This window comes from Sitophilus oryzae, unplaced genomic scaffold, assembly GCF_002938485.1.
Source record: "Sitophilus oryzae breed Bouriz unplaced genomic scaffold, Soryzae_2.0 scaffold_111_pilon_pilon, whole genome shotgun sequence".
NCBI classification, from domain to species: Eukaryota; Metazoa; Arthropoda; class Insecta; order Coleoptera; family Curculionidae; genus Sitophilus; species Sitophilus oryzae.
In genome coordinates, this window is record NW_022145749.1 from 6875860 (window position 1) to 6890318 (window position 14459).

A 14459-nucleotide genomic window follows, 5' to 3' on the forward strand; every position below is an offset into this window, starting at 1 on the left:
CCTGTAGTCTTATTATGTATAAAGTTTTGTTTCACATGAAAATAATTATCCCATTTAAATATGCATTAAATTTTAGTGTCAGCTTATTCAGGGCCGTATCTAGACCAAAATTTGGGGGTTTGGCTTGGAGGGGGGTACAAAAGCTGTTAGGAAAAAGCATAATAAAAAAAAATCGCTTTGGGGCTACACTCAAATCTTAATTGAAAATAAAATTTTAAAAAGTAACAGGTAAAAATTATTAATCTTAAAGGATAAACTGGGTCTTTTCCTGAAAACGATTGGCTACCTCTTCGATATCGATATTTATTTCTCTATGTACGTTTAATAGAGCAGGTCCTGTCAATCGCTCCTGACCTGTAGAGTTACGTAGGGAGTCCTTCAATCGTCTTATACCGTAACCGCACATGCGGCATTTAGCGAACTCCGAGCGCTCGTCAACTACCGAACGCTCGTCAACTACCGAACGCTCGTGATCGGACTTCGCCTTTCCATCCACACATGCGGGCTCTGATAGCAACAACATAGAGACGAGCGCTCGTTCTCGTCGCCGATTGGGTCGCCGAACTCCGACTTCCTCATCCGCACACATAGGAAATCGGCGAAGCCCCGATCGGAGATCGCCGAATACCGCATAATTGCAGCATTAGAGTTGAAAAAGACCTTTCTCGTGTAGCTGTTGACACTTGTAGAGTTGCTAGGATCATTAATAAAATGTATATATTTGGAAATATTACACTCCGATTATCGTTTCGATGGCATTTTAGGTCGGTCGACTGCAGGTAGCTGCTTCCATTTTTGCCGCCACAAGTCTAGTTCTGCCGCTAAAGTGTCATAGTCCAAGAATTCTTTGTCTAATAGCAGAACAATAACAAACATTAATCGCGTTAATGACCAGCAAAACACACAACATTCAAAAGCTTGTCCTTGTCAAACTTTTGCTGTTTTAAACACTTGAATGTTGAAAGTCGAAAATCGAAAATGACATGGAAAAGTGAGGTTAGGGTGTATAATGTATATTTATCAATGACTAAAGAATACAAGGACAAATAGCACCCGAGCCCAAACTGTGACCATCCTTCCAAACAGTGCCGTGGCACATATTTTACTTAACATTGCCGCTTGAAGGGATATTTATATTTTTGATATTATGTTTTCACTACGCCTATGGTGTATCGGGTGGTATCATACTGATTAATTACGAAAAAAACGTATTAAAATGTTAACAAAAGGGTACATAACTAGTATCGACGTATAGTACATATCAAGTACATATAATATCAGAAAAATAATTATCGAATTCAATAAAAAAACGCTAAAAAGATGTAGGGGACTGTTAATTTCCCTATAAAACGTAACTTCTGGCTCTTTTCTTATCATTGCGCCTTTTACACTTGAAAAGCTGAACAAATTACCATTGTAATAAAGTTTATACAAAGTTCACTACACACAACCAACTATTAAAAATCGCTAAAATTGTCGTTGATGGCCCGTATGGGCGTTGGCATGTCCTTGTATTCTTTAGTCATTGATATTCATCCATCTTCTTCTTCTTCTTTTTTGTTTCGTTCTTACTTACTTACTTAATGATCATTACATTTTAAAAATTTTCGGCCATAATTTCGGGGGGGGTTTGAACCCCCAAAACACCCCCCCAGATACGGCCCTGCATAGCGGCAACAAAGCTTTACCGCATATGTGCGACGCGTACTACAAGGTAATAAATGAATGAATAGGCTCCCTCGCCTCTAATCGGTGTTGTCATGTTGTAAAGAACTTATCCTTTTTAAACAGTATCCGACTTATAATTTAGTAGTATAAGGACTATTTAATACATCTATGGAATATTAAAACCTACTTTATTAAACTGTAGTATTAATATCTCAATATATGTGTATAACAAGAAAAAAAATATTGATAATATTATAGACGTGACAACATAGGCTGGATGAGGAAGGCTCGGTCGACTGTACCCAGAAGTAAACATGTGTACAAAAAAGATTGTTTGACCGCGTTGAGATGTAAATAGTGTAGTCTATATTTTATTTTAAGTCTATGGTATAGACATTTTTAAAATACCGGGTGTTCCATAAGAAAAAATATAACTTTGATATGGATCTTAGTTTTGAAACACCCTGTATATTTCAAAATAATTTTAAATTGTACACATTGCCTCCCCACTTATACCCATAAAATATTTTGTTTCTACATCTTTTCCATAGATTTTGTAAATCTTACCTGATCACGAAAGGTAGTTACCTATTTATTACGTAATTTTGCTACTTGCGTATTGTGTTCGGTATTGTGTTATATCTATATTTTTCTTGGTGCCCATTTTTTTATTGATTTATTTAATCTAAATAGTACTGATATTGCAATTACTATTTGGTATTTACTATCTGCGCCTTGTTATTTTTAATATTTCAATAGAGGGTACTGAAACTAACCAGTTTGCCTTATTTATTTATATTACATTTGGCCCTATGTCAAATTAAATTACTAAAGGCTAAAATATAATAGTATTTTTTTTTTCTTTGTTTATTTCTTTATTTCAGTTATCTATTTATGTAGCTTACGAGGCAGAGAAAGATATCTTGAGGGATTTCTGACTTTTGCCGTCTAAAGTTAGTGGCCCTCTTAATCTACCCCCACATCTCCGAGCTTTCTAAGTTAGGGCATAAATTTGTTCACGACTAGACTCTTGTAATTTCCACAGGTTCTTTAATCGTTAATTAAATATATTTTTTTTATACTTATTTTTTTCTACTTTTTTTGAAATTTAAAAGAGCCAAGCTAAGGCCAAAACGCGTGACAATTGTTATGTTTGTTTGATCAGAATTATGTATTTAGTATTTTTATATGTTTCATAACTCAAAAACGAATTCGTATAAATTATTCAACATGAACTAACTGCTTTATCATTTTTAAAATTTACATGGGATTTCCTATGTTCAGGTTGATGATGCAACACACGGTATATATTTATAAACTAGTTATTATCTACTAGAAAAGTTTGCTAACCTTTTAGAGAGATGATAAGAATAGATTACCATCATTAACAACAGTGCTGATTCAAGAAGTGAATAGATATAATAAGTTGCTAAAATTGATCCACTCTTCAATGGTAAATCTAAAAAAAGCCATTAAAGGATTAGTGGTTATGTCCGAAAGTTTGGAGAGCGTCTTTAAAGCGCTAACTAATAATCAAGTAAGTTATAACAGGGTAACAAATATACAGGGTGAGTCTTAAATAAGTGCAAATATTTTTAGGGTTTATAGATCTCGATTAACATACTGATCTGATACAAAACATCTAAGATTCTATTGGTAGAATACTCAATTAATAGTTCGCTTTACTTATAATATACAGGGTGTCCCAGAAATAAGTGCAAGTATTTTAACTGGTAGTATAGTTCAACCCCAGAAACACCCTGAGGTTTTTTTGCGAAAAAAAATGTTGAAAATTTAAAATTTTTCTTGACATTTTCCGGGAAATTTGAAAAACTTTTTAGTGTCACTTGCTTATTCACCCGAGATTTCTCTACAGGTGTACCTAAACCTTGCAGTGTTGCAATCTTCTATGTTATCTACATTCTACATAGTTCTACATTTATAAATTTATAGAAAAATTTCTACTCAAAATATTAGGAATGTTAAATTTAATTATTATTTATATATACAGGGTTGTTCACCACATACGACACGGAGTATTGTAGCTAAACAATTATATTTTTACAAATTTCAAGTTTTGGGTTCGATGAAGGACTATTAGAGGTACAATTTAAAAATAATTTGACAAGATACAGAGTATCCCAAATAAGTAAAAAATATCAAAGTTGTATTTTTTTAAATGGAACACCCTGTATATTATTACATTTTTAGTTTCTACGATTAAAATAAAGGTAAATTTGATTAAGGTTATTTATTGATCAGTTATTTATTGATCAGTTATTGTGTTGCAATAATAAAAATAATACTACCTTACACAGAGTGTCTAAAAATTTATTTTAAATAATTTCTAGCTTTAAACGCCAATAACTTCTTTAATTTAAACGGAACGCTCTGTATATTTTAGGAGAATCAGATGCACAATTTAATTGTCTATCAAATTGTATTATACCATTTTTTAACTATCCCTTCAATTTTTCGTAAAAAATTTTCTTATAATTTAGACCCTATTTATCAATATACCCATGGAATATTGACATTTTAGATTGTTTTTAAAGCAACAAATGTACAAAATGTACAGGCTAGTAATATTATCGTTTTTAGCAAAACGATAATATTACTAGCCCATTTGTATGCAAAAAGAAAACTATTTAAATCTTTATAAAAGAGTATACCATTAATTAAATATAACATCATTATTTCCGCCCATATACTAATTAAATACATACTTAATTGTGTTCGTTAATAAATTATTCTAAGTAAATGTGGATTTGAGTCAGAAATCAATATAATAATAAGTTATCAAAATTAAAGTCTCTGTTGTTATAAATAAGGATTTGTTAAAAATTGAAATATCATTTTTAAGGTGTTTCTTTTTATCACACTGTCTAATACCCATACAAAATTCAGTTTTTTAGTATTTGGAGCAATTATTATTAATCAACGCAAACAGTCAGTTAATGTAGTTTGAATACTGGAATCATATTAATTGGTCCCCTTTAACAAATATTTAAACATTTTTTTTTTATTTTTTAATAAAATAAACAAATTATATCGACAATTTTAGTATCTGTACTCTTTAAAAATTTGGTACATCTTTAAAAATAATCTAAAATGTCAATATTCCATGGGTATATTGATAAATAAGTTCTAAATTACAAGAAAATGCATTTTCTATGGAAACTTAAAGAGATAGGTAAAAAATGGTATAATATAATTTGATAGACAATTAAATTGTGCATCTGATTCTCGTAAAATATACAAGGTGTTCCGTTTAAATTAAACAAGTTATTGCCGTTTGAAGCTAATAATTATTTAAAATTAATTTTTAGGCACTCTGTATAAGGTAGTATTATTTTTATTATTGCAACAAAATAACTGATCAATAAATAAACTTCAGTAAATATTTAGTATTAAAAACTTTGATACCCTTGGAGAAATGAAGCCTTAAAATTTTTACTGCAATTTCACAACATTGAAAATATTTCAAAAACGGTAAGGTTTAAGTATAATAAACCTTAATCAAATTTACCTTTATTTTAATCGTAGAAACTAAAAATGAAATAATATACAGGGTGTTCCATTTAAAAAAATACAACTGTGATATTTTTTACTTATTTGGGACACTCTGTATCTTGTAAAATTATTTTTAAATTGTACCTCTAATAGTCCTTCATCGAACCCAAAACTTACAATTTGTAAAAATCTCATCGTTTAGCTACAATACTCCGTGTCGTATGTGGTGAATCGTTTAGCTACAATACTCCGTGTCGTATGTGGTGAACAACCCTATATATATATATATATATATATATATATATATATATATATATATATATATATATATATATATATATATATATATATATATATATATATATATATATATACGAAGAAAGAAATTTATTGGGCAAGTCCACAGAAAGACTAGTCATGATACATGACCAAAACATGACTACCCGTAGACACTCAGTGTTTCTGCCTTCCGGCTTCATCAATACGGGAGGAATCAGCAACGATGAACTAGCGATCCTGAAAAAAAGAGAAAGAAAAGGAGAAGCAAACGAGGCACAAAGGCGCCATTTGTAGCTGGTCCGGCAGTAGCTTACAATTTGAAGCGTTACTACCGAGAAACCGCCGCGGAGGCGTTCCAACACACCTCGCCGCTATCACCCTGGGTCTCAGAGAAAACACAACAAACAAGCAGTGTTATCGTGGAAATTCATTGAATGAAGAGATTATTGTTCAGTCCAGACTAAACATGATACATGATCAGACTGGATATTCGTAGACTTCAGGTTTCTGCCTTCCAGCTTGATGAAGCCGGAAGGCAGAAACACTGAGTGTCTACGGGTAGTCATGTTTTGGTCAGTGTATCATGACTTAATCTTTCTGTGGCCTTGCCCAAGAAATTCTTTCTTCGTGTCTGTTTGTAGTTTCCTCTGTGATAACTTCTTTCTTTGTTTTATATACGATATATATATATATATATATATATATATATATATATATATATATATATATATATATATATATATATATATATATATATATACGTTTTATATATACAACACTCATTCCCAACACTTCTAAAAATTCAACAAATTAACTATAATTTTAGCAAAAACACACTTAAGCCTAGTTCATGCACTTGCGAATTGCGATTTACGAATTGCGAAATTTGTTCTGTTTGCGTTCTGATTGGCTACCTTCAAGGAATACCTTGAAAGCGACCAATTCCACTTCTACAGCCAGGTACAGAGCTATTTCTACTGTATAGTTTTTTTTTACAACACTCATTCACAACACTGCTAAAAATTCAACAAATTAACTATAATTTTAGCAAAAACACACTTAAGCCTAGTTCATGCACTTGCGAATTGCGAAATTCGTTCTGCTTGCGTTCTGATTGGCTACCTTCAAAGAAGACCTTGAAAGCGACCAATTCCAAGGCAAAAAGAACGCATTTTGCAATTAGTAAATCGCATTTTGCAAGTGCATGAACTGGGCTTTAAACCGTATAGTAACAATGAAAATATAGTCCCAGTATCGATCGCAGTGTTTTTTCTGTCAAACCGAGGAACCTGCTTAAATGTAGGAACAGAAATTTCAAATATGCCCATTGCCGATAAACCTCCTTTTTTAAGCCCTCCATAATGCTGCCGAAGTTTCCGGAATACAGTTCGGACAACCCTGTATATTAGTACTATCTATTAGATATTAGATATTAGCTGGTTGCGTTTAGTGTTAAAAGTATAGTGTTTTACTGTATTGGGGTGAATTAGTGCTTTATAAAGATTATTAGATTTTGTACAATAATTTATTTCCATTAGACGATAAGTTGTATAACAATATAGATACTTTCTAATTTATAGGTACCAGACGTCTGGACTAAAAGAGCATACAATTCATTGAAAAGTTTGGGAAGCTGGATTAAAGATCTCGCTTTGAGGTTGGACTTTATAACTGTAAGTATAATATGATCGAAAAAAACATCAGCGATGGCTATGAAATGAAGCTGTCATTTTATATGTAGAATTATATGGAAAATGTTATCCAGTTTCATTTTTAAGCCAACTGGGCATTTTTTTAATCATACGGTAGTTTCTGAACAACGGATCTGAAACAACTGACGAATAAAATAAAATTGGGAAAAAAATAATATACCCAAATTTAACTGTAAAAATTAAAATTTCACGACATAACCTATATATAAATTTAATATAATACAAACTTATATTTTGCTAAGTATTTTAACGTAGTTCTTGGTTGTTAGATGTATAATTATTTAATCACTAATTTCTTTCATTCTATCATTATAAATAATGAGTATGGTCTACAAAAAACCCCTTTGTTAGCATTAGCATATCATTGAAAAACACTGTATATTTTTTCTTTTATATTTAAATTTTGTAATTAGATTTGGGCGAGATCAGGATATCCCACATCATATTGGATATCAGGCTTCTATTTCCCCCAAGGCTTTCTAACTGGTACTTTGCAAACTTACGCAAGAAAATACAACTTACCAATTGACAAATTGAAGTTTGATTTTACAGTACATCCAGTTAATTTAGATCAAGAAGAAATAAAAATAGCACACGATATAGAAGGAAAAGAGGTAATTAATTGGTAGTTTCGGTAGTTTAATTCTAACACGTGATAACAAAATTACATATAATATACACATGCATATAATATACAAAAAAAATCGTAAAATCGCATATTTATTGTCTTTTTTTTTGTAAAAATTTAAAACTTGACTATTGTTTGTTCAGCTATCATTTACCGTCACGTCATTTATTGAATATACTGACGAAAAAGAAGCCCAAGTTCCTTGTAATAAATCGGTTCCATTTTCGTGTCGCCATCTCTCGTCGTAAAAGACATTTATATAAATATATTGTAGAACTCCCTTTTTCACTTGACAACCAGATTTGTGACGTCATTACGGCATTTCATAAATTACAGCACAATGTCTTTAGCAATTTACATTGTCATTTGATTTGAGCTTGTAATTTTATTGACGGAGATCGATCAATGTCAAAATTAAAATTTTAATTGGGCTATCGAACAATTTGTAGTTTTGACCAGGGGAGTGACAGTGAAATAGGAAAATTGGAAACAATCATTACTGTCATTCCTGTCACCTCCTGACGACAAGTATGGCGCCTAGGCAAGGACAGCAATATTTCTGTCTAACTATTTGTTACACAAAAAATATGTATATATAAAAAAAAGAGAGGAGAGAGATTTAATTATTAAATCATATTGTTACGGATTCCGTGGGTCCACTATTTAAACTCACGATAAAATACTTAACGAATTTATTTGTTTCACTCTGTACACACAACTTATACTATTTACAACACAACTTATGCAACTACTATTACTCTAACGGTATTTCGCGGTATTTTCAAACTTCAGACTTCAGACTATCTTCAGACTTCAGACTTCAAACTTCAAACTTTAAACTTTAAACTTGTCCAACTGTCAAAGCGCGGGCCTTATATACCCTCTGGCGGTTGTTTCTAGATTTTTCTAAAGAATTCTATAATTTTCTTTACTTTTTGGCGAATGCGCCAGGTTCCTCAATGCACACCGCGACTATTCAGCAGTACGCAGTTATGCAACCAGTAATACACCTTGACAATATTAATGGTAATGGATAATGGATAAACTTCCAAAGTTAAATATTTATTAAAAGGAATGAGATAGCTTCAATCTAACAGTTATATTTTATTTACTAATACTTTTACAGCTCAAGCAGGTCAATGCCCATCGGTAGCTCTACGGAGAGTAGGGGGGGTTATATGACCTAAAAGAAAAATATAAATAAGCGCCACCCACTTTAAGACCCTCGGAGTAAAAGTGCTGTTCTTAAACTAAAGTGGGAAATACTAAGCTAAACTAAATAAGACAATAGAATCAGTTGACTCATTTAATGTTACGAAATGTTCCTCAATATTAATTAGTAAATATTAAACAGTGTGGCTCGGCAAATAAGATTAAATAGCTATCCAGAACTCAAATGTAAAACAAATTAAACTATTCATAATTATAAATATTACCAGATTATCTGATTAATTATAGCAACTCTAAATATATCCAAAATCGAAGACAATCTATACAAAAAAATATTCTGCAATGCAAAACGAAATTTCAAAAAGTTACAATTTACATTAGTAAGTTAAAGTGATCTTCAATAGCAGGATGTCAGTGTTAACTTGAACAGATAATAAAGCTAAAATACTCAATAAATATATCTGTCAAAACCATGAAATTAAATAGATTATATAAACATGTCAAAAGCGTCTTAAATTAATGAACGTTCTCATGGTACTTACTAGTAAGTTTACATGTATGAGCCGCAATTCAAGTAAAGTATATCTAAATCTATAGTCTTGACATAAGTAGGTGGAATAGGCCGATTCTAACGCAGAAGATACAGATACACCCCTCCCCACCCCATATTCTCTGGTTGCAAAATCCCCCTACCCACGATCCTAACCCGAAAGATTCAAAATCCTCCCACAGTTTGCTATCCCCCTTCCCCTTCGCTTATTTTGAATAGGATCATTACTCGTTATCCCAGTACTAATCAGTTTATCATAGAGTAAAGAAGACAGTTTCTTTCATAGACGATGTTTATAAAAATTAGAAGCTGAATTATCAAACCCATGAATTTAAATAAAGGACATTCACCACATCGAACGAAAAACCTACAAAAGTTGTCGTTATGTTTAAGTGCAGTGAATGTAACAAGTGTTTCAAACATAGAACAAATGTATACGGACACAAAAAGGAATCATGTATTTTCCGTTTCAGTTGTTCAGGATCTGAATTAACAATTGCTATAAAAAGAAAGACTGCAGATGACATCTCAGATATTCCTGAAAAGAAGTGTAAAGTTGACATCAAAGTTCCAAAAATAACTTTAAAATTTTGTCGGGAATGCGGTATATGGCTCATAAAAAATAAAATCAGTGCACATTTACGATCAAATCTCCACAAAAGTGTTGTGATAAAAAACAATAGTGAAAATGTAAGAGTCATAAAATCGGCCCTTAAAAACCGAATTGTGTCTTTTATGTTACTTCCATCTAAGGATTATATAGAAATTGATCAATATTTTGAAGATATAAAACCAGTTTGATAAATTAATTAATGAGGAATTAATAAAACATCATTCACTGAAAATAAATGTAGAGTTGTTTGGCCAATTTGTTCTTCAATCTAAGGAAGTTATTGGGACAAAATCTTTCAACACACGAAATAAAGTTATACATTTTGGAAGTAACCTCGATAATGTTATGTCGACACTGTTAAAGAAAAAATATCTATATTCGCAGAAAATGGATCCGGATGGGCTTTACAAAAAATTTTATATCTGGAAATCAATGTAAATAAAAATGTAATCCTATGAGAGGATCTTCATACATTCCTTTACCAAGAGATATAGTAAAGATCAATTTTGTTTTGAATGGAGTCTTATAAGCGCAAAGTTTCCAGTTGAAGTAAATAGTGACAGAACAACATCATATCCTGATTTTTTTACACATTTCGATTTTAAAGACATATCAAAATTTGAACAATTAAATGAAATATCCGTGAACGTGTATGGTCTAGAGAGTATTTTCGAAGACAATAAGTTAAAACATGAAGTAGTTGGACCTCTTTATTATAGTGATAAAATTTAACAAACCATGTGAATCTGTTACTAATAAGTGATGGTAAAAATAAACATTATTGTTGGATAAAAAACATGTCTAGATTAAGATCAGCTCAAATTAATAAAAAGGGACATAAGAAATATTTTTGTGAAGGGTGTTTAATTTATTTTTCTTCTTATGAAAAATTAGCAATACATCAAAGGAATGATTGTAATCATGTGGTTACAAAAATTCCTACTAAAAGTTTAAAAATTAACAAATTTGGTCAAAGTATTCCAGAACTTTTTTATTACAAATTTTTTATTCCAAATTTTGACTCTTCAAAACACAATTCTTATATTATGTATTTAGATGCAACAAACTTGTACGCACATAGTATGAGTCAGTACCTGCCTGTAGGAGATTTCACTTGGTTATCAAAAGATGAAATTAAAAATCTTGATATAATGTCTATATCACAATATTCAGATTACGGCTATGTATTTGAAGTAGATATACCAAAGATCCAAAAAATTTACATGATAAACACAACGAATTCCCATTTTTGACTGAAAATATTTGTACACCTGGTTCTACTGAAAAAAATGAATTTGCAATTTAGAAAACAAAGAAAAATATACAATCCACTATCAAAATCTTCAGCAGGCGCTAAAAAATGGTCTTGAATTAATCAAAATTCATAGAGCAATTAAATTTAGACAGTAACCGTTTCTTAAACCATATATTCATTCAGGAAAATGTTGATAAACGTGTGGATATTAAACCGATAACTCACTGGAAAAATAAAGTTAAACAGTATGGAGCCGAAACATTAATAGCTAAAAATTATTTTTAAAATTCGTTGGTTTTTACTGAAAATCTGGGTGCAATTCAAATGGAGAGAGTGAAAGTATCTTATGATAAACCAATATACACATCGGGACAGGTCAACTCTGTGTATAGGATTTTAACGTGTAAAACAGTGATGTAGGCAGCTTAATGGCAAATCAAATGTATTAAAAAGAGAAAAAAGTTGGGTTGGTATGGGTGGGTACATTTCTTCTGAGCGGTATTGCCAGATTTTGCATCAAAATTTCAAACCGCATAAGTAGACGTTTCAAAAAAATGTGGCATCTAGGGTTGGATCTGGATTTTCGACAATTAGTTACTCATTTTACTACAACTGTAATAGATTACATTTAGCTTAGATATATTATCTTCATTTCAGTAGTATACATGAACATATTTAACATAGTTTATTTTATTCTAATTTCTTTAAGACTACGATAATATACTGGTCGGCAAAGAGAAAATCTTGGGTCGTTTATTTTTAGTCATCATTTACCTACATGTCTAGAAGTGAATCGCTATGGCAATCTTGTAAGTCGGGGAGAGAAAATTATTACCTATCCACTTAATCATAATCATAAATTTAACATAGTTTATTTTATTCTAATTTCTTTAAGACTACGATAATATACTGGTCGGCAAGAGAAAATCTTGGGTCGTTTATTTTAGTCATCATTTACCTACATGTCTAGAAGTGAATCGCTATGGCAATCTTGTAAGTCGGGGAGAGAAAATTATTACCTATCCACTTAATCATAATCATAAATTTAACATAGTTTATTTTATTCTAATTTCTTTAAGACTACGATAATATACTGGTCGGCAAGAGAAAATCTTGGGTCGTTTATTTAAGTCATCATTTACCTACATGTCTAGAAGTGAATCGCTATGGCAATCTTGTAAGTCGGGGAGAGAAAATTATTACCTATCCACTTAATCATAATCATAAATTTAACATAGTTTATTTTATTCTAATTTCTTTAAGACTACGATAATATACTGGTCGGCAAGAGAAAATCTTGGGTCGTTTATTTTAGTCATCATTTACCTACATGTCTAGAAGTGAATCGCTATGGCAATCTTGTAAGTCGGGAGAGAAAATTATTACCTATCCACTTAATCATAATCATAAATTTAACATAGTTTATTTTATTCTAATTTCTTTAAGACTGCGATAATATACAGGTCGGCAAGAGAAAATCTTGGGTCGTTTATTTTTGTCATCATTTACCTACATGTCTAGAAGTGAATCGCTATGGCAATCTTGTAAGTCGGGGAGAGAAAATTATTACCTATCCACTTAATCATAATCATAAATTTAACATAGTTTATTTTATTCTAATTTCTTTAAGACTACGATAATATACTGGTCGGCAAGAGAAAATCTTGGGTCGTTTATTTTAGTCATCATTTACCTACATATCTAGAAGTGAATCGCTATGACAATCTTGTAAGTCGGGGAGAGAAAATTATTACCTATCCACTTAATCCGGAGCTCAACTTCATACGCTGGGGAAAATTCTTGCTCTTTTCTCTTTGTTCATTTATACAAACACAGAGTCTATAGACTCTGTGCACGACAATCGGCACCCAAAGCCGTGTGTACATTATCGGTTATATCATTAAATAAACTAACCAAAAAATATACTGTATTACGTAGTAAATAGTGCAAATTCTATTGTCGACCATTCTAATCAGTATTAAATAATAATGGAGTGAGCCAGTGTGAAGTGAGACATTAAACGATTGATCTTTTTATTAAATTACGTGGTATAACTTAACACAACGATGAATCGTTTAATGTTTCATATGCACCTCCATAATTATTTAATCTGTAATCATGCTGATTACATTGTTCGACAACAGAATTTGCGCTTTTAGTACGTTTCGAATTAATAGATTATCTGTCTTATTATGCAACTAGGGATGTACGTGTCTACGTAATAGAGCATCAGCATCTCTCTCAATATATCGTATTGTACTGAATACGTTGACACACGAGAACAGCAACCAAAGCCGTGTGTACGCTTCATTAAATAAACTAACCAAAAATATGCTCATTACGTAGTTACGTACATCCTCAGTTACATAATAGGACCGATAATCAATTAATTACATAATGTTGTAAATATCACAAATTCTATTGTCGACCGATCCGGATTAAGTGGATAGGTAATAAACTTCTCATTTTTCTCCCGTATTTTATAGTCTTTTCTCTTTCAGTATATCGTATTGTACTGAACAAACGTTGACTTTATTCTTCATACACACGACAATCGGCATACAAAGCCGTACGTTGTACGTTTTATTAAATAAATTAACCTTTTTGTTTATTTATTGGTTCGTTTATGCTTTATTTAATGATTGATATTATTTTGTCAAGTTATACCACCAAGTGCTATAAACTAGTACAAAATTAAAAAACTTAATTTTAAGTAAAGTTCTTTGAAATATATCTGTATTACTATTATGAATGAAAACTCTTATCCATTTTTAATTTGGAATTATATTAATTGCCATGTGTCATGTTTTTATTATTATTGTCAATTTTCTGCGGATAGCTGATAAATTAATCTATTGTCAATTCAATATGATTATATTATGATGTTCAAATACCATTTTGTTATTCATAAAAACGGCCTTTTTATTACTTCTCTGTCATACTGATCCATCAATAAATATTTCTTACGTGTTGCAGCAGACCAGCAAAATTTATTAATTTTATGGTCCTTTATATTTACTCATCCCTGATTCCATCCAATTATGGCCGCTGATGAAGCGGGAGGTAGACGT

The 14459-nt window shown here is 31.2% G+C and overlaps 1 protein-coding gene across 1 annotated transcript in view; it reads left to right on the forward strand.

Annotated features, from left to right (window-relative positions):
- LOC115883390 (dynein heavy chain 6, axonemal-like) overlaps positions 1-11386 on the forward strand; it is a 31978-nt gene extending 20592 nt beyond the window's left edge. The window contains exons 3-7 of the mRNA XM_030901760.1: positions 3026-3205; positions 7041-7133; positions 7586-7786; positions 7944-8004; positions 11190-11386. Coding sequence (XP_030757620.1) covers positions 3026-3205; positions 7041-7133; positions 7586-7786; positions 7944-8004; positions 11190-11386 — 732 coding nt within the window. The remainder of the gene's footprint in view (positions 1-3025; positions 3206-7040; positions 7134-7585; positions 7787-7943; positions 8005-11189) is intronic.
- Positions 11387-14459: the final 3073 nt, after the last annotated feature.